At 41.0% G+C, this 18,051-nt stretch overlaps 2 protein-coding genes across 2 annotated transcripts in view; one reads left to right on the forward strand and one right to left on the reverse strand.

Annotated features, from left to right (window-relative positions):
- SACS (sacsin molecular chaperone) overlaps positions 1 to 18,051 on the forward strand; it is a 97,819-nt gene that overhangs the window by 11,119 nt on the left and 68,649 nt on the right. Inside the window, exon 2 of the mRNA XM_037799809.1 lies at positions 1,660 to 2,187. Within this exon, the coding sequence (XP_037655737.1) occupies positions 2,168 to 2,187 (20 nt within the window). The 5' untranslated portion in view covers positions 1,660 to 2,167. The remainder of the gene's footprint in view (positions 1 to 1,659; positions 2,188 to 18,051) is intronic.
- Positions 9,135 to 9,650, reverse strand: LOC119506724 (Golgi SNAP receptor complex member 2-like). Its single transcript, XM_037799814.1, has one exon. The coding sequence runs from the start codon at positions 9,648 to 9,650 to the stop codon at positions 9,135 to 9,137; it is 516 nt and encodes a 171-aa protein (XP_037655742.1).

Raw genomic sequence — 18,051 nt, forward strand, 5'->3', positions numbered from 1 at the left:
CTGGCTTCCTCCTGGGGTCAGTATTTTCTGGCCAGCCACAACCTTGGGGGTCCTTGGCTTTTTCATCACATGGCCATGCACATGGCGATGGCTTCTTTCTCCTTTGAGTTCTGTTGACTTCTGGTTTCTTGCTCTTCCCGTGGCTTCTTTCCCCGTATCCAATGTCCTTTGCTAAATAGGTTTTCACCTCTATTGGATGAATAAAGCCCACCCTCATTCAGTTTGGGCACACCCTAACTAATAACATCCTCCAAGGTCCTATTTACAAATGGGCTCACACCCACAGGGCCAGGGGTTGGGACCTCAACATGCCTTTTGCGGAGGATGTGATTCAATTGCCAATAACATATCTTAATCTCCACATTTCAAATTGAAGGGTGCAAATTTTAAAATCTATCATTCTATGAAGGACTTCCATCCACTAGTTAATTCCTTAATTTAATTTTAATTCTTAAATTTTAATTCTAATTCTAGAATATCTATAATTCTTAACATATGGCAATCAAAATTTCATGCTATAGGATGTTATACAAAAGGATAATAAGGTCTTGGATTGTTTTTTATTTGTTTTTTTAGTTGATCTCACTCATGATACCTAGTGATATTTTTAATAGTAGCAAATTAATGGGGAAATATTTTTGGGAAAGGGTTTAAAATGACTTTTGAATTCTATTCCTGGGTTTTATGGATAGCCAAGAATCTATAATGTTTTAAATGAAACTTAAGTGAGTATCTGTAAATTACATTTGCCCTCTCGGAAACGTTGTTGGACAGCAAAACATACAGTGAGAAGTCAGGAACTGGTCCTCCAGTTTTAAAGTCCATCAGTTCCTTGTTGGGTGAGCTTGAACAAAATAAATAACCTTCCTGAGTCCAAGTTTCTTTAAAATAGTAGCAGTTCTACCTCTCTTATTTTATCTAATTCAAAGAGTGATTGTAATCGTTAAATGTACTAATGTCTAATAGAGCACCCCAAAAGTTATAAAAGTATTTTAGAGGCATGATATTTGTATGAATGGGGAGAAAATTCAGTCTCACATGTCCCTCTGGCTTATCACCATTTGAAAAGTTTATTGTCTTTTTTTGCGGCAGGCACCAATGATTATTAAGAATATTAAGTAAAATAAAGCATTTACTCTCTTTTTACCTTTTTCTTGACCCTTTTGCTCTTTTTCTTTGTTCTTTTACACTTTACACATTTACTCTTTTTTTCTCTAAAATAGGTGTTTTGCTTCTAAACATGTGTTATTTTACATGTGAAGTCATAGATTGGGATTTCAAGGTTGTCATTCCTGAAAAGGGCATGTTGTGTGTGTGGGGAAGTGCATATTTCCACTTGGAAGAAACCAGGCAAATAAAGGAATGAAAAGAAATGCGTGAAGAGTGAGAACATGAAACTAAGTTGCTGGGGAGATGTTTTGTATTTGTAGAGGCTAACACATAGAGTTGCACATTTGCTCTATTGGCTGCACATCTTGTGAGAACAGACACCATGCTGTCTGGCAGGGGCTACCAACAGTGTGGCCAGCGGCTTATAATTAGAAAGTTACTGAAGCTGAGAACCATGGCTATATGCCCTGAGAATTACATTTTCAGTACACTTATTTTGAATATTTTCCCCCACTCCTTTTTTTTACCCTTCCTTGATTTTTCTTTCAGCGTCACAGATAGGATTCTAAGATGCCAGTGTCTCCAGATCGAGAAGAAGTGCTCTCAACAACCAGTATTTTACATCTGCTGAGATGAGGTTGAGAAAAGCTGCTTCAAAGAACTTCAGCATCTTCCCCTATCACCTTACTAAAGAAATAAAGAAGATTCTCAAGTGAAAAAGTTAAATGTGCTTTGGGGGAAAAGCTAAAAACCCCTTGCTAATAGATACTGTTTTACCTGAAGAACTTCTCTGGAATACTGGATCAGGAAGCATAACGCAAGGAGGTGACCACTGTCAGACTGGAGCTTCTTATTTTAAGAACACAAACACAAAACACAACAATGTTTTCTGACATCAGATGATGGATGGACACTGAGGGGAAAAACAAGCTTTTCACTGGTCAGAAAGAGCAGAACACGAAGTGCACATTTAGAGGGAAGCAAAACGAAGGACTTAAACAGAAGAAGGAAAACATTTTCATGGTTTTCACAGATCAATATTTCCGGAGAAGTGATAATGGAGACCAAAGATAATAGGTAAATGAGTTAATGTTTTAAATTACGAAAATTTGCATTGAGTTTCTTTAAGGCTTGTTTGGTTTTCCCAAATGATACGTAAGTAGTGAACAACAAATGAAAGCTCTCGAGAAGCAAAAGGGAACCCACTATAAACATTTTGGTTTTAACTGAAATTATATTTGCAAATTTTAAGCCATAAGGTTGGAAATAATTCCTTCACATAAGTCTAGAGAGGCCTGGATTTTCATTTCTTGGTGTGTCTGTTGTGATGGACTATTTCCCAGTTTCTCTTTTGTGAAATGTATTTGTTTACTGCCTCTCATTTATTATTCGGATACAGTGAAAAACTGTGAAGTGCTTAGAATTGTGCTAAATCTACAACAAATAACCTGAGAAAGAAGAGAGCACTCTACTTTGCCTTTATGCACTCTGATGATAAAAGATAATCCTGTTCCTTTCCTCAAATTTAGTTGCTCTTTTATAAGAACATATGCTTAATTGCAAGCTTGAAGATTTGTGCAAAACTGTAACATTTTTGTCTATTTATAATCACCCCTCAAATTTCTATGTAATCCTTTTTTTAAGATTATGACAAAATATTCTTTCAGATTGATTTTGACTGCTATATTCAGATAGTACCTTCAAACTCTCAAAATTTTAATGCCGTAGAGATCAAGTAAGGTTTCACATCTCTTTGTATCCTACAAATGTCAGCTGACAAAAAGACTTTTCAAATTTGCCTTTCCAAATTTGAAACAGTGGGGGAAAAAACCCCATTATTTGTTTTTCTCTTGACCTTTTGAAAATTTTTACTCATTAGATGGAGGGACTAATTGTAATTTTATCAGTAGAATCTGCCTTCTAGCAAAGAAGGATTAATTTTGTGACCAATTGTTATGTAAATGTGGGAATGCACAAAGTATGGAGGCTACTTTATGGATTTGATTTTTTTGACCATATTAGAATATTTAATTATTTTCTGTCGTTTCTTATAATATGAGGAGTCAATGGAGAAGAATTTCTTATTATTACCAATACAAAATTATATAAATGTGAAAGAAATGTACTTATCATCTATCATCATACATGCTCTATCTGCAGTATTTCTGTGGACTTTTTTTTTTTTTACTCTTTGAAGTGCTTCCATATTAGTGCTATTTTTTCTAGTTTTCAAAGTAGATTTTTTTTTTTTCAAATTAAAGGTGACTCATCTTCATTTAACTTAGCAGTTGATTAATTTGTTATAAGTGACCTCATTTATAGATTTATTTAAAGAGCAGTAGTTCTATAAGAACCATTGATGCTGACACTAGCTATATATTTTCAATAGTCAGGATTGATTTGGAGCATCTTAACGATGTGGAAAAACAACAGATTATGTTGTCTTGGGAATCATGAGGTCATAAATTCTATTCTATTTATAGCTAGGAAAAAAGTACAAATTAACTATGAGTGTATCTTTATAAATATTTACATTTTGTAGGCTTTGGATGCTTCAGAATTTCTTCAGAATTTGTAATTTACTTGACGCTAGAACGACAGTGACTGGATATGGCAACATTGGTGTATATGTAGAGTAGGGTACACGTTTTGGGGGTCAAAGCATCAGCCTTAAGGGTTTTTTGTTTCTAAACACACTTTTAGTAAGACATTTAAACTCTGTCTTATTAAGACATACAAATATGCAAGACATTACTGCCTGGTTTCCCTGTTCCTGGGGCAAGATAGCAAATTTTAAAGGTAAAAAGGATCCCAGTCTGGACTTTTCAAATTCTGGGGTGTTTACATCCCCGGAGTCTTCAGGGGTGCCTGTGTGGATCACAGGGTTAACGAGGAGTGTCTCACCAGAGTGTGGATTTTATGTAACTATTTTTTTTGGGGGGGGGATGGTAAAGTATTCAACTGATAAACAATACAAACTATTATATATACGCTAAACTAAAAGCAGATATATTATTGACTATATTAACCTGAAATTTAAGCTAAAACTTGAGACTTAAAAGCATCTCACTGTTGAAGGCTGCTTTTGATTGGTTCCCGCTCCCTTGACTTCAGGAAGACATTCAGCAACAGTGACAGCAGAAAAATTCAGGTTCCATGATATGGAGGGATGGTCACATTTGGGGAATTGGCTCAGTTGTGGAACCACCTCCCAGGATTCGGAGGAAACTGTGTGCTGAGGATATTATCACCTTTGGGATTGGTTCGGGCTGGGGACAGTGTCTGAGACTCTACCTCCTGAACAGAACTCACTCAATAGATAAGAGAACAGAGGTGACGGGATTTGCTCAAGGTTATTGGGTTACAGCCAGAATTTGGGCTGGACCTGACTCTGCTCCATGCTGTGCCACTTTGCCTGGCTATACATCTAAACTGGGTATGAGTTGCATTCCTTTTTGTTTGGGTTTTCCAAGAAACCTCTGCTCTTAAAATCACCCATTCAACCAACATGCACAGAGCGTTTATTATGTGCCAGGTGCTTGGAATATGCAAGTGAATGAAACTGGTATAGACACCTACCTTTGGGCGTTTTACATTTTAGCAGGAGAAGAGAGAAAACAACAAATGACATGAATAATTGAATTATATGGTATGGTAGAACATGGAATAAAAGAAAAAGGCAAGACAAAGGAAGTGGGCATCCAGTGGGTTCTGTGAGGACGTGGGTTGTAATTTGTGAACAGTATTGTCAGGATACACCTTCTTGATAGAGAAGGTGACATTTGAGCACACACTTGAAGGTAGGCTTAAAGTCATAAAGCTTGTGGTAGATATTATTGCCTTGTCTACCTGTTCCTGAGGCAAGATAGCAAATTTTAAAGGTAAAAACAATCCCAGTCTGGACTTCTCAGATTCTGGAGTGTTTGTATCCTCAGAGTCTGCAGTTCTTGTGGGGGAAGAGTGTTCCAGACAGGAAAACAAGTGCACAGACCCTAGGGTGGGAGCTGCCTGGTAGGTTGCCGGAACGAGGAGGGGGCCAGCCTGCTGGACTGAGTGGGCAAGAGTCAGAAGGAAAAGATGTGGTCAAAGAGGTCACCAGATCACGCTGATGAAACGGGGCTCATTGCAGGGTTTTGAGGTGAAGACCTAACTTACTTTTTTCTTTTTAAATTACTGTGGCAACATACATATAACATAAAATTTGCCCTTTTAACCATTTTTAAGTGTGTAAGTCAGTGACATTAATTACTTCTCCAGTATTGTGCGATCATCATCACCATCTGTCACCAAAACCTTTTCATCATACATTAAGCAATAACTCCACTTTCTCCCCTCCCCTGGCCCCTGATAACCTTGAATCTGCTTTCTGTCTCCATGAATTTGCTCATTCTAGATATCTCATTTAAGTGGACTCAAACAATATTTGTTCTCCTTTTAAAAATAATTTTTTTGTTAGAGAAATTGTAAGTTTACAGAAAAATCATGCGGAGAATACAGATTTCCGGCACACTGTTTTTCCCTATTGTAACACTCTACATTGGTGTGGTAACTTTGTTACAACTGATGAAAGAATGTTATTATAATGTACTATTAACTATAGTCCATGGTTTACATTAGGGTTCACTCTTTGTGTTATACAGTCCTATTGTTTTTTAAATTTTCATTCTAGTAACATATATACACCCCCAAATTTCCCCTTTTAGCCACATTCAAAATATAATTTAGTGGTGTTAACAACATTCACACTGTTGTGCTACCATCACTACCATCATTACCAAAACTTTTCCATCAGCCCAAACAGGAATTCTGTACTAATTAAGCATTGACTTCCCATTTTCTACCCCCACCCCAGCCCCTGGTAACCTATTCTAGCTCCTGACTCTATAGATTAATTTATTTTAATTATTTTGGATCAATGAGATCATACAATATTTGTCCTTTTTTGTCTGGTTTATTTCACTCAACATGATGCCTTCAAGGTCCATTCATGTTGTCTCATGAATCAGAATTTCATTCCTTTCTAAAGCTGAATAATATTCCACTGTATGTATAGACCATGTTTTATTTAGTCATTCAGCTGTTGATAGACACTTGGGTTGTTTCCACCTTTTGGCTATTGTGAATAATGCTGCTATGATCATTGGTGTACAGATATCTGTCTGACTCCCCGTTTTAGGTTCTTCTGGGGATATGCCAGGAAGTGGAATTGCCAGGTCATATCATAATTCTGTGTTTAACTTTTATTTTGAAAGATAAATAAGAATTCATTTACTAGGCTGTTTACATAATATGCTAATGGTTTCCCATTGTACGATATGTGAAAATATTAAAGGAAAATATTTTTGCATCATTTATGTACGATAAAAATTTATATAAATTACTTTAAACTGTGAAAAAAAAACAATGAGTGTAAATGCAAATTTGCAAACCAAGCCTATTTAAATTCATCAGGGCACCTGACTTAGAAAAAACCCCAGCAGTGAAGCCTTCTATAACAGCAAGGCTCTCCTACTTACGGGGTCTTTGAGTTTAGCTTTTTGGCCCCACCTGGGGTAAACTTCCATGTGATAAAAATACTCCCAAGTTCCTCTTGACAAGCCTCCTGTTTTAAACCACAAGAGGCCACCAAAATCCTGTACAGGGTCCTTCAGACTTTTACTGGAGTTCTTGCACCAGCTCGACCCAGTGATCACTCTCGCCTCCACCAGAGGGCGCTCCTTCCGTGGCCCAGGACCCTTCCCTCCACCCTGGGAGCTGTGGGGGCAGCAGGACTCCCCGATTCTCAGGAGGCACTGAAAGCATAAGTGTCAGAGAAGGCAGTCACAAGATGACACCCAGCCTCAGTGCCCTGGGTTTCCCGGCACATTGTTGCTGCTGTCCCCCAGCCCCGGGTAATAAAGACCCACAAGCTGCCCACACAATTATTACAAAGTAGGGAGAACCAGCTCTGAAAGTGCTACACAGAGGCGGCCTCACTTCTGGTTCATTAAGGCTATGATCCTCACAGAGGCAAGTGGAAATATGCTGGTTTACTGCAGAAACGTCGCATCAGCCAGTGGAGGGGTCCCAGAGTTCAAATCCCAAGTGGCTTAGCTGCGTCCTTGCACAACTTCCTCCAAAGTGTGCTGCCTGGTGGGAACCACCTGTGCCCAGGGGACAGGTCAGCCAGGTCTGTGCAGTTTAAAAATCCATTTTATGGACTGCCAGAGCCCTGTGCTCGGTCCCCAGGATGGGAGGGGTGCTGGATGGGAGGGAATTCCAAACTCTGCCTCCCCACAGTTAGAACTAGGTCTGAAGATGCCGCCACCCCTGTGTCCATCCTTTAGGTCACTAGTTTCCCTCTAGCAAGGCCCTCAGCCCTTTTATGAAGGGGCCACAGATCCCCCCTTTCTTGGAAATCTCAGGCCCCTGGCTAGCCTAGAGGGCCCAGAGCATCGAGATCATACAGGGTCCTTGAGTTTAGGTTTCTGGTCCCACCAGAAGTGTGAAATCAGTACCCAAGAAGGTCATGTTAAAAACCTGTGACAATTAAGAGAAGTTCACCAAAAAGGGAGCTATGCCCAAGATGCAGCTGACAAGACCAGCATGGCTACTGAGACAGGTGGGAGATGAAATAAAGGGGTGGAACTGAATATACACAGAAGAGAAGGGAGCTGAAACAGGAGATGGTTCAGGCCACAAGAAACAAAGACAGGAAGCAGTGGGGGTTGGGGTGGGGTGTCAAGATGACCAAGGGCAGAGCTAATACTGACAGGTATGCAGTTCTTCTGGGGAATTTTGAACATTATTTTATGTCTTGCCAAGCCTAGAAGAGAGGGACTGCAGGGCCTGCGATGGGTAAAAAATCATAAGCAGGTCTTTCCTGTACTTTTAGTGGCTCATCACATTAGATGGACTTCAGGACAGACTGGCTCTATGATAAATTCCACAATGCACAGGGTATTGGTACAGCCTTAATCCAGCGGTGGTCAGAGAAAGAAAAAGGTCCTGGCCTCTGAAAACCGGGCCTCACAGTGACATTTACGCCAGGAACGTCCCCAGCGTGGTACCTGCCCACCCTGGCTGGCAGGATGGGGGTCTGGCTGGTAGTTGCCAATGTATCTCAAGGAAGAGAAAAGAGCTGAAGAATTAGAGATGCTAAAACTAGAGATGAGAGAGCAACTGGCAAATCATAAGGCTCACAGCTACACCCTCATGAGCAAAGGCCCCCCAAGGCCTGGGCATGGGTGCACATGCCAAACCTTAAAAGCCAACTGTTCTACTAGCTCCTGAAAAAAAATCAGTGACAAGAGTCTTCAGCCTCAAAATGGAACACTCTCAGGGAATAACGCTGGCCTCACTTCAGAAAGGAAAAACACCCAGAAACTTCAATGTGGAAAATCTTATTCATTATCAGCAACAGCTTCAATGTGTCTGTTTCCCCTAGGTAGTTGCTTCTAGGGAAGGATGACAAATATGAGCAGCTCGTCATCTACATGTCATTTTCCTTTTTGGAGGGGGTGGCTTGTGCAATAGTTTGCAAATGGATCTACTACAATGGGTGCAGGAAACGAAGGCCTCTCTCCTCTTCCTCCTCCTCCTTTTCACTCTGCTCCAGTCTATTCATCAGGAACCAGAAAAGGCCGGATGATGACAAAGTGTGGACCGTCCTGTTGGCAAGGCTCACCCTGAGAGCCTTCCAGGGGCACATTAGCTCCATGGACAAATCCATGGAAGCCATTCTTCACCTCTCCCTTCCTTCTTCAACCCTTACCCTTACATCCCTTCCTCTTCCAGCGAGAGTGAGAGAGGAACAGGCACTTCGTTCACTCCCTAAGCATGGCCCATCTTAGCAGCACTTGCTCCCCCTCCAAGAGTCACAGGGAACAGAGCAGGCTTGAATCTCCCACGAGGTTACAGATCACAGTTCCTCTCAAGTGGTCTTCACAGTGAAGACGAGCATACGTTTCCTTGGCTTCTCTCCCCCTTTCACACACACACACTCTCACGCCATGGGAATGGTGCTCAGCAGCAGTGTGGCTGGCTCATGTCAGGTACTTCACCACGAGGAACATTGTCACACAGGTGAATAGCATCCTGCCGATCATGAAGTGCTTGTCCTGGAAAGCCCGCTTCTCGATGAGCAGCATCACCGTGCTGCATAAGCCCAGCATGTTGGCAATGTCAAGGATCTTCTTCTGAGTCCCCTTCAAGGTCAGTCTCTGGGCCCTCAGTCCCTCCAGGATACTGTGCCTGCTGCCAGTGAGGTTATCCTTGCCGTGGTGGATTTCCTGGAGGGAGGAGTTAAACTGCAGCGATTCATCCATTGGTGTGGTGGTGTCAGAGTCATGAGCGGTGAAGGTGTGAGCCAGAAGCTCCTCTCGCTGTCTCTCCTGCTGCTCCCTTGCATAGCGCTTGTGCTGGAAGTTTCTGAGAGCACTCTGCAGGTGCTGGACATCATACTTTGACTGGTCAACGTGGAGTGCGGAGACTGCTTGTCTCTCCATGTGAGACTGGATCTCGTGGACCTGCTTGTGCGTTTGTTGATACAGCAGCTCCATGGCACAGGCTCCTGTGTTCAACTTTTCTGAGGAAATGCCAAACTGTTCTCTGTGGCAGCTGCACCGTTTTACATTCCCACCTGCAATGCCTCAGGGTTCCAATTTCTCCACATCTTTATCAGCACTTCCATTTTTTTAAAAAAAATAATAGCCTTCCTAGTGATGCAAAGTATCTCACTGTGGTTTTGATTTGCATTCCCCTAAAGGCTAGTTACATGGAACATCTTTTCATGTGCTTGTTGACAATTTGCATATCTTCTTTGGAGAAATGTCTGTTCAAGTCCTTTCCACATTGTTTAGATTGGGTTGTTTGTTTATTTGTGATTGAGTAGTAGGTGTCTTACATTTTGAAAGTGTCCCTCTAGCCGCTGTTTTTTGGGGGGGAGAGCGAGAGTAGAGCGGGGTGTCCCCTTGGGAAGTTATGGTACCCAACCAGGTGAGAGAGGTGGGCTCTGAGCAGGATGGCAGAGCAGTGGAGGTCCCTATCTGAATAGCCCTCCGAGGGTTTTTCTGCCATTCTCTTCCACCAGGCTGTGAGTACATCTTTACCACCCAGAAGGGTCAGTATGTTCAGTACATTTAAAATGAATTGGCACAGCCCAATTATGAGGGAAGTAACAAAAACTCAGATGGCTGAGCAGACTCAGTCTTCAGGGAAGAAAGCAGGTGGATTGAATCCAGAGCAAGAAAACTAAGCCCAGATGGGAAAGAGCAGGTGGGCCACAGTTCTGTTCTTGGAGGCCTTATAGAGAAGGCTGTAGTGAGGAAGAGGAAGCCAAGGGAAGAAGCAGAAGTCAACGGAGAAGGGAGAAGGCATCACCATGTGCTTTGCCATGTGAAGGAAAAGCCAAGGAACCCCAAAGATTGCTGGCAGCCAGTCCCAGAGTACCACAGTCTTTAGGGAGAAAGCATTGCTTTGCTGATGCCTCGATTTGGAATTTCTCCTGGCCTTAAAACCATGAGCCAATAAATTCCCATTCTTTAGGCCAAGCCACTGTGAGGTATTTGTTCTAGCAGCTGGGAAACTAAGATAGTATGAAATACAAGATGGGAAATACAGGGGCCTGGTAGGATATTGTCATACACTGCACAGTGTATTTAAAAAAACAATAGTAAAAAGGCAACAGGATGGTTGCTGACAGTTGGTGGTCCTTGCCAAATGGTAACGAAAAGACTGACTCAGCAGACAGCTGGCTCCTGCAGAGGCCTCCACTGGATCTGGTTTCTGCGAGAGGGATTATTCTCTCCGCATGTGTGACTCTGAGCCTTCTGTGGCTTAGTTGCAGCCTCATGTCTGGTTCTGCAACAGGTGGCTCATTATTAGCCCTGCCAGCTTCAGAGGGGTGAGGGACCAACGTTCAGTGTGCAAGTGGGAGAATTTGGTCACAGAGAAGGAGAAAACATACTGGTTTAATGGTTGGCTTATTTTTCTGCCAATTAGGCATCCTCCTATTTTTCCTACTTGTGAGTTTGACTCCCCTTCCCCCTCATGGATAGGATATGTGATCTTACTGTGGAATGGTGGACGAGTCAGGGTCTGAACAGCCCAACTGGGATCATTCAAGGAGGGTTGATACACAAAAGGCGGCAGGACTCATTCAGGAACCTGGGTCTAGTCACAGCGGCACTGTCACCACCAACACCCAGGGAATTGGGGCAGTAGCAGGGACCTGAACCTTGAAGGATAAAGAGCAATAATGCAGAGCACGGGGCCCAGAGAAGCGCAGTGACCTTTGGGGGAAGGGCACCGCCAGGCCACGGTGATGCTGCAGGGTGAGAGTTGAGGGACCGAGTGCCCTGACCTCCCTCTCTTCCCTCCCTCTCATCTTCTCATTGGCCAACTCAGCCTGAGGCCAGAGTGCCCAGGAGCCCTGCCGATGCCATGCGGGTCAGCCCCGGGGGCAGAGAGGAGGGTGGAAAGTGGGTCTAAGGGGGCAAATGGATAATGCTTGTTATGTGCAGAGAGATCTCTGGGCTTTCACCCTGCTTTACCCACAATGGACTGAAATCCCATGCTTGGCCTTGGTGCTACAATGAACACCCCTTATGCAGCTTCAGCAAGCATTGAAAACCGGCTGTATTTGCTTCATATATCCCTTTTCTCATCTTCAGCATTTAAAAGCAAATCCTAGACATCCAATTTCACCTCCATGGTGAGACCCATGGGAGCTTCTTGCTGGGGTCACAGCTGTGTGGTGGCACCTCCGAGAGCAGGACCAGTGGTCCCTGGGGGAGGCCCTGGGAGCTGCTCCCTCCAGGTGGATGGAGGTGCACGGAGGAGATGGTGCAGGGCCAGGGGACAGTCTGTGCAATGCCTGAAGGCCTGGGAAAGAAAACCAGAGACGGTGCACAGCACTGTGAAGGCTTTTATTATTGACCGTTTATGGCTATTGGACTCACTCCTCTCTGGGCACCACTGAAGGTCACCTTCACTGGGCACTTCAACCGATAGCTTTTTCATGAGGATAATATAAAATTACTTTATTACTCAGCATAAAAATCATTAGGATTTTAAATGATCTCATTTACTGAATTTCCTAAGGGGGAAAAATCACATATAGAAATGATAACTTAGAACTTAAAGCAATTCAAGGTTTTTTAAAAAAATTAAGCAGTAGGTAATTTGATTTATATGTGAGCCTTGAATACAAATTATTCTCATTTCTAGTCTGTTATGATTTAAACCAGTAACCATAAGAGAACTAGTACAGCAACATAACACTGTGTTTTCACAGCCAAATGCAGTTTGAATCCTATGGCAGCTCTCAGACCAAGTAAATAGGTTACATGAAAGAACAACTTCTCAACTCTTGTAGAATGACTAGGAAAAAAAAATTCCCTGAAAAATCTTAGGAACTATAAAAACCAGGAAACCTGTATAAAAGTGTCTGCATCTTCCTGTGACCTCCATGATATTTAAGTACAGCCAAAAAATTGGATATTTGACATAAAATTAAATTGCTCCCTTTCCTTCTCCCCCTCCCCTGAATAAAGAAAAAGACAAAAAAAAAAAAAAAAAAAAAAAAGACCTTTCTCATGTTGCAAGCAAATGGTGGCTAAATGCAGAGGCCAAGAAGGACAGATTTTAGACACTGTAATTAATTTCTTTTCTCCATAAAGAAGAATGGAGGCAAGCCTGCCTTTCAAATAGGATAATGTGCAATCTAACTGTCATACATGTACACCATCGTTTTTTTTTTTTAATTGGGGAAGGCTTAGCTCAAACCCTCAGTTGAGTTTCAGAAAAAGATATTTCACAACTAGGAGAAGATGGGCAGCATGTACTTTGCAGGTGTTGTATTTGCTATGGCAGCACCTGATCTTCTTTTTGCCCACTGACCACAGGGTCATTGAAATTGGCTAAAAAATTTGGGAAGGAAAATGGCAAAAATAATTGGAGAATGTAAGAGATTGTAATCAAGAAGGGAGTTTCAACATATTTCTGAATAAATGGAATTTATTTTTCATGTGATAACTGATGAGTAGAAGTGCCAAAGGTGTTTGTTCTAGTTTGCTAATGCTGCTGGAATGCAAAACACTAGAGACGGATTGGCCTTTACAAAAGGGAGTTTTTTTGGTTGCAAAGTTATAGTCTTAAGGCCATAAAGTGTCCATGAACAAAGGGTACCTTCAACTGGAGGATGACCAGTGTTGTCCAGAAAATCTCTGTTAGCTGGGAAAGCACATGGCTGGCGTCTGCTCCAAAGTTCTGATTTCAAAATGGCTTTCTCCCAGGACGTTCCTCTCTAGGCTGCAGTTCCTCAAAAATGTCACTCTTAGTTGCTCTTGGAGTGTTTGTCCTCTCTTAGCTTCTCCAGAGCAAGAGTTTGCTTTCAATGGCCATCTTCAAACTGTCTCTCATCTGCAGTTACTCTCTCAGTTTCTGTGCATTCTTCAAAGGGTCCCTCTTGGCTGTAGCAATCCTGCTCCTTCTGTCCGAGCTTATATGGTGCTCCAGTAAACTAATGAAGGCCCATGCTGAATGCACAGGGCCACACCTCCATGGAAATTATCCAATCAGAGTTATCACCCACAATTGGGTGGGGCGCATTTCCATGGAAACAACCTAATCCAAACATTCCAACTTAATCCCCACTAATATGTCTGCTCCCACAAGATTGCATCAAAGAACATGGCTTTTTCTGGGGGACATAATATATACAAACCGGTATAGTGTTCAAGAAGATGGAAGTCATATTTCATTGGCTAGATTAGGGAAAACTTTCTGCACTTCTGGCTATAGCTTCAATGATGAATAGAATCTCAATAGATGTTTTAGATTCTTCCTGTTGCTGATGTCTTTTGTACTCACCTCTTGAAGAATGTGAAGCAATATTTGCAACCTCCATCCATGCCCTTGATGACTTAAATATAAGCTCAGTGGTCTCTCATTACATGATGTGAGTCTAAAGTTCTAGCTCTTTATGATCTCTCCAGAAACAGAGATCAGGTAAATTACCTTGCTTCGCTCAGTTCGTATTCACTCCGTGAGCATTCACTGGGTCCTTGGCTGGGCTCTGGGCTTGGGGGAGAGGGTGGTGGTGTGGAGGAAGAATACAGAGACCTGTTTCCTGCTCTTAAGAGACCCACAAACCCTTACACTGTTGGTGTAATGTAAAAAGATCTGGGATAGACGGATATACAAAGCATCATGAGAGAATAAGAAAGGGGACATAAGCCTTGCTTGTTACAGACCCATTCCCATTTTTCCTTAAACACTATGGGGTACAGTGGGGTTCCACAATTGAAGTGGGCCAGCAAGGATGAATTAGAGATGAAGGAGTAGGGAGGAGGAAGATGCTACAGGAGGAAACAGAATGTTCAGAGAAATGTGTAGAAAGTACAAAGAGATGAACACTTTTGCAGAGCTCCGAGGGAAGGTCAGGAAAGAAGGACTGGCAAGTGGGCTGGAAAGGTAAGGGTGTCTGAGGCATTTGGAGTTTATCCTGCAGGAAGCTTGAAGTATTAAATGTCTTTATACCAGCAAGGGTTTTTTTCGTATTTACTTATAGAATAACTTGGGCGGCAATATGAAGGATTGATTGGAGGGGAAAAGATTTGTAGGCGGTGAGAAGAGTTGGGATCTTGACCTTGTGTTCTGAATGAGACCTGAGTAAGAAGCTGAACCAATAAGAACAAGGAGGAGGGAAGGGGTTCAAAAGAGACTTAGCATAGTTGTCATGGTGGCAGATTGCATGTGTAAGTAAAGGATTTGCTGAGGATGGCCAACATTTCATTCTTGGAATATTTAGTTTGCGTCTATGTCTTCACATTGTCTAAAGCAAAAAATGGAAAATATCCAGAAGATGGGAAAAGTGACCAAGGCTTAAAAGTCAAACGCACATAACATAATTTTAATTACCGATGGAATTGAAATACAATATTTTTCTAAACTATATTCTCCTGCCCTAAATATTTTTCTAATTGGTGAGTTCTTCATGTAAATTACTTAGCTATTGTATTTATGATGATTATAGATGGTGAACAATTATAAATCAGATTTACGTTTGGGTGAGAACTGAATAAAATGTACTGTTTTAGTTTCCTAGCTGCCAAAACAAATTCCATGTGCTGGTTTGGCTTAAACAAGGGGAATTTATTGGCTCACAGTTTTGAGTCTAGGAGAAATCCAAAATTGAGGTATCAGCAAGGCGATGCTTTCTCCCTGCAGACTGTGGCATTCTGGGGCTGGCTGCCAGCAGTCCTTGGGGTGCCTTGGGTTTTCCATCACATGGGATTGGTCTCTCCTTTTCCCTCTGGCTTCTAGCATCTTCTGGCTTCTCTCTACATATGACCTTCACTCTGCTTATAAAGGACTCTAGTGATCTGGACTAAAGCCCATCCTGATGCATTTGGCCCACACCTCAACTGAAGTAACATTTTGAAGAGATCTTATTTACAATGGGTGCACATCCACCAGAATGTGGATCAAGACCAAGAACACTGGTCCAAACTGGGGTATACAATTCAATTTATCACATGTACACTTCAATATTATTGTTTGACTTTCCTAATTGAAACATTTGTCCTTGTTGCTTTAAAAATTTTCATTTTTTATAACCAGTGAGTAAAAGGACATCTTTATCCATTTTAATACCATCCAATTTATCCAACAACATGATCTCAATAGAAAATTTTAAAAGGTTTGGGAAATGAGCAACAAGTAGGATTTTAACAGGTAAAGCTTCTATTCAATCGTAGTAATCATGTAAAATCCAGGTATTTTGCTTTTTTATGGATCTGCCCCAAATTTTTCTTAAAAACTCCCTTGACCCATTGTTTTTTTAACTAGTATTCTCTTTTTATCCCCTCTGGTAGTGGATGTTTGCCAACCACTATAGTTGTTCTATGAGACACTTATATATACATATATTTATAGTTGTTATATATATATAAAATATATATAATAGCTGTATTATATATAATAGTTGTGTTATATATAATATATATATAATAGCTGTAATATATATGTATATATAGCTGTTTGGAGGAAGGCTCATGCTCCTCTTTTAATATAAAACCAAAATAAATAAATAAAATTGAGCTTAATTGTTCACAAATTCATGGATCTCTAACTGTGTGGACTTGGTTTCTGTGATTTATATTTCCAAGTTATTATGACATGGGCTTTCACAGAGATAAAATAAACTGTTCATTGACCATATCATTCCAAGACCAGATATTTAAAAATAGGATAAATAAGAACATGATTTTTTAGTTTTAAAAATCTTTAATGAGTATAGACAAGAAATATTAACACAAAAATATGACAAAAGTGAGTGGAATTTCAGTTGAACATTTAACAAATAAACTCATGTTTCTAGATTATTTCCGACGGTAGTATTTAAGGATGTTAGGGTAATCTAATTCTATCTGAGGCACCATTTCAAAACAAATAAAGAGGAGTAAGTGTATTTTTAGACATGTAACTCAACTGACTACAATTAACCAAATAGAAGTTAGCAGATAATTGTAAAATTACACCCCTTTTTCTTAATGTATATATGTTTGTAGTCAGTGTATACTTCTACATGCCTCATATGCATTTAAGACAAGTATTTTATGGCTACATGGCATGTATAGGCTTAAATGCTCTCTAGATCCAGCTGGAATATAAAATTGCAACATTCTCAAGAATGCCCAAGTGTGATTAGCCTTTAGGAAAGAATTTAGGACATTGCCATTCCTGATGAATGCTGACCATGATCTTTTAGGCTTTTAAGCAAAGTGCTGATTTCCCCTATTTGCAAGGAAACCTTAGGCAAATTGCTTAAAACCTAAGAGTCCTGAATCCTGATTTATAAATGTGGCTAATAATGTCTCCCTTGCAGGCTTATCTGGGAATTAAACATGTAATTGATGTTAAGGATTTGGTGTGTAGTTGGTGATAAATGAAGGAAAATGACAATTGTTCTAATTGTTGGGATGATTTTCCCCATGCTGAAATCAAAATTTGCCTTGTTTTTTGAACCACAGAAACTTTTATACATGGGAGCCATCCCCCCATTTGAGTAGTATAACATGTCCTTGGAGCCCTTTCTTCTCTAGATTAGTTACATCAATAATCCCCCTATACTAGGTTAGTTACAGCAGTAATCCCCCCATAGTGGGCCGGTATAGTGATGAAAAGCTTTGCTCAGAGCTGGGTTAGGTCTCAGCCTTTTGTGTGGTCTTGGGAAGTTATAACCTTTTTGAATCTCTGTTTTATAGGAATAAGAATGCCTCATGGGATTTTTGTGAAGATTAAGTAAGATAGTGTTTGTAGAGAATTTGAATTTGAATCAGTAGAAAATGCAGAATTAATGGCAGGCATTATTATTATCATCCCTAGGCATGGTTTTGAGTTTCTTACCATCCCAATTGCTACTAAGAATGAACAACTGGGCAACTCACCTTCCCAAAATATGAACTCAGTGTCCCTCCCAGCAGTAGACAGTTGAATCTGCTGTTCAAATACAAATATGCTCGAGAGAGGGGTGCTAGCTGGGCCTTCTTATAGGAAGAAGCAAAAGGTTGGAAGAGAGCAAGCTGTCTGGCGGGGCTTGTGTGTTAGAACATTAAATGCTGTTGACAGCTCCCTGGCCTTCACTGTCCTTTCTAAAGAAGGTCAGAAATTCCCTATTAATGAGGTAGGAAAGAAAAAAAAATCTATTTGTGAACACACACACAGGAACATGCAAAAGAAGGGAAACAGGTAGAAAGTCATGAAGGCTTGTTTGCTTGCTTGCTTGCTTGCTTCATTGACTGATTGATTGATTGATTGATTGATTGATTTAGTAAGACTTTCCTCATGGGAATGAAGTGCATTCAGGAACTAAACTGTGGCCTTGCTGGGGATTGGAACAATTGATAGAACACGCTAGAAGGATTGAAGTGGAAACTGAGCTCTGCAGTGGGCTTA

The sequence above is a fragment of the Choloepus didactylus genome, chromosome 12, assembly GCF_015220235.1.
Source record: "Choloepus didactylus isolate mChoDid1 chromosome 12, mChoDid1.pri, whole genome shotgun sequence".
Lineage (NCBI taxonomy): Eukaryota > Metazoa > Chordata > Mammalia > Pilosa > Megalonychidae > Choloepus > Choloepus didactylus.

Coding starts and splice junctions, on each gene's coding strand:
- LOC119506724 (XM_037799814.1), bottom strand. CDS start 9,650: ATGGAGCTGCTGTATCAACAAACGCACAAGCAGGTCCACGAGATCCAG.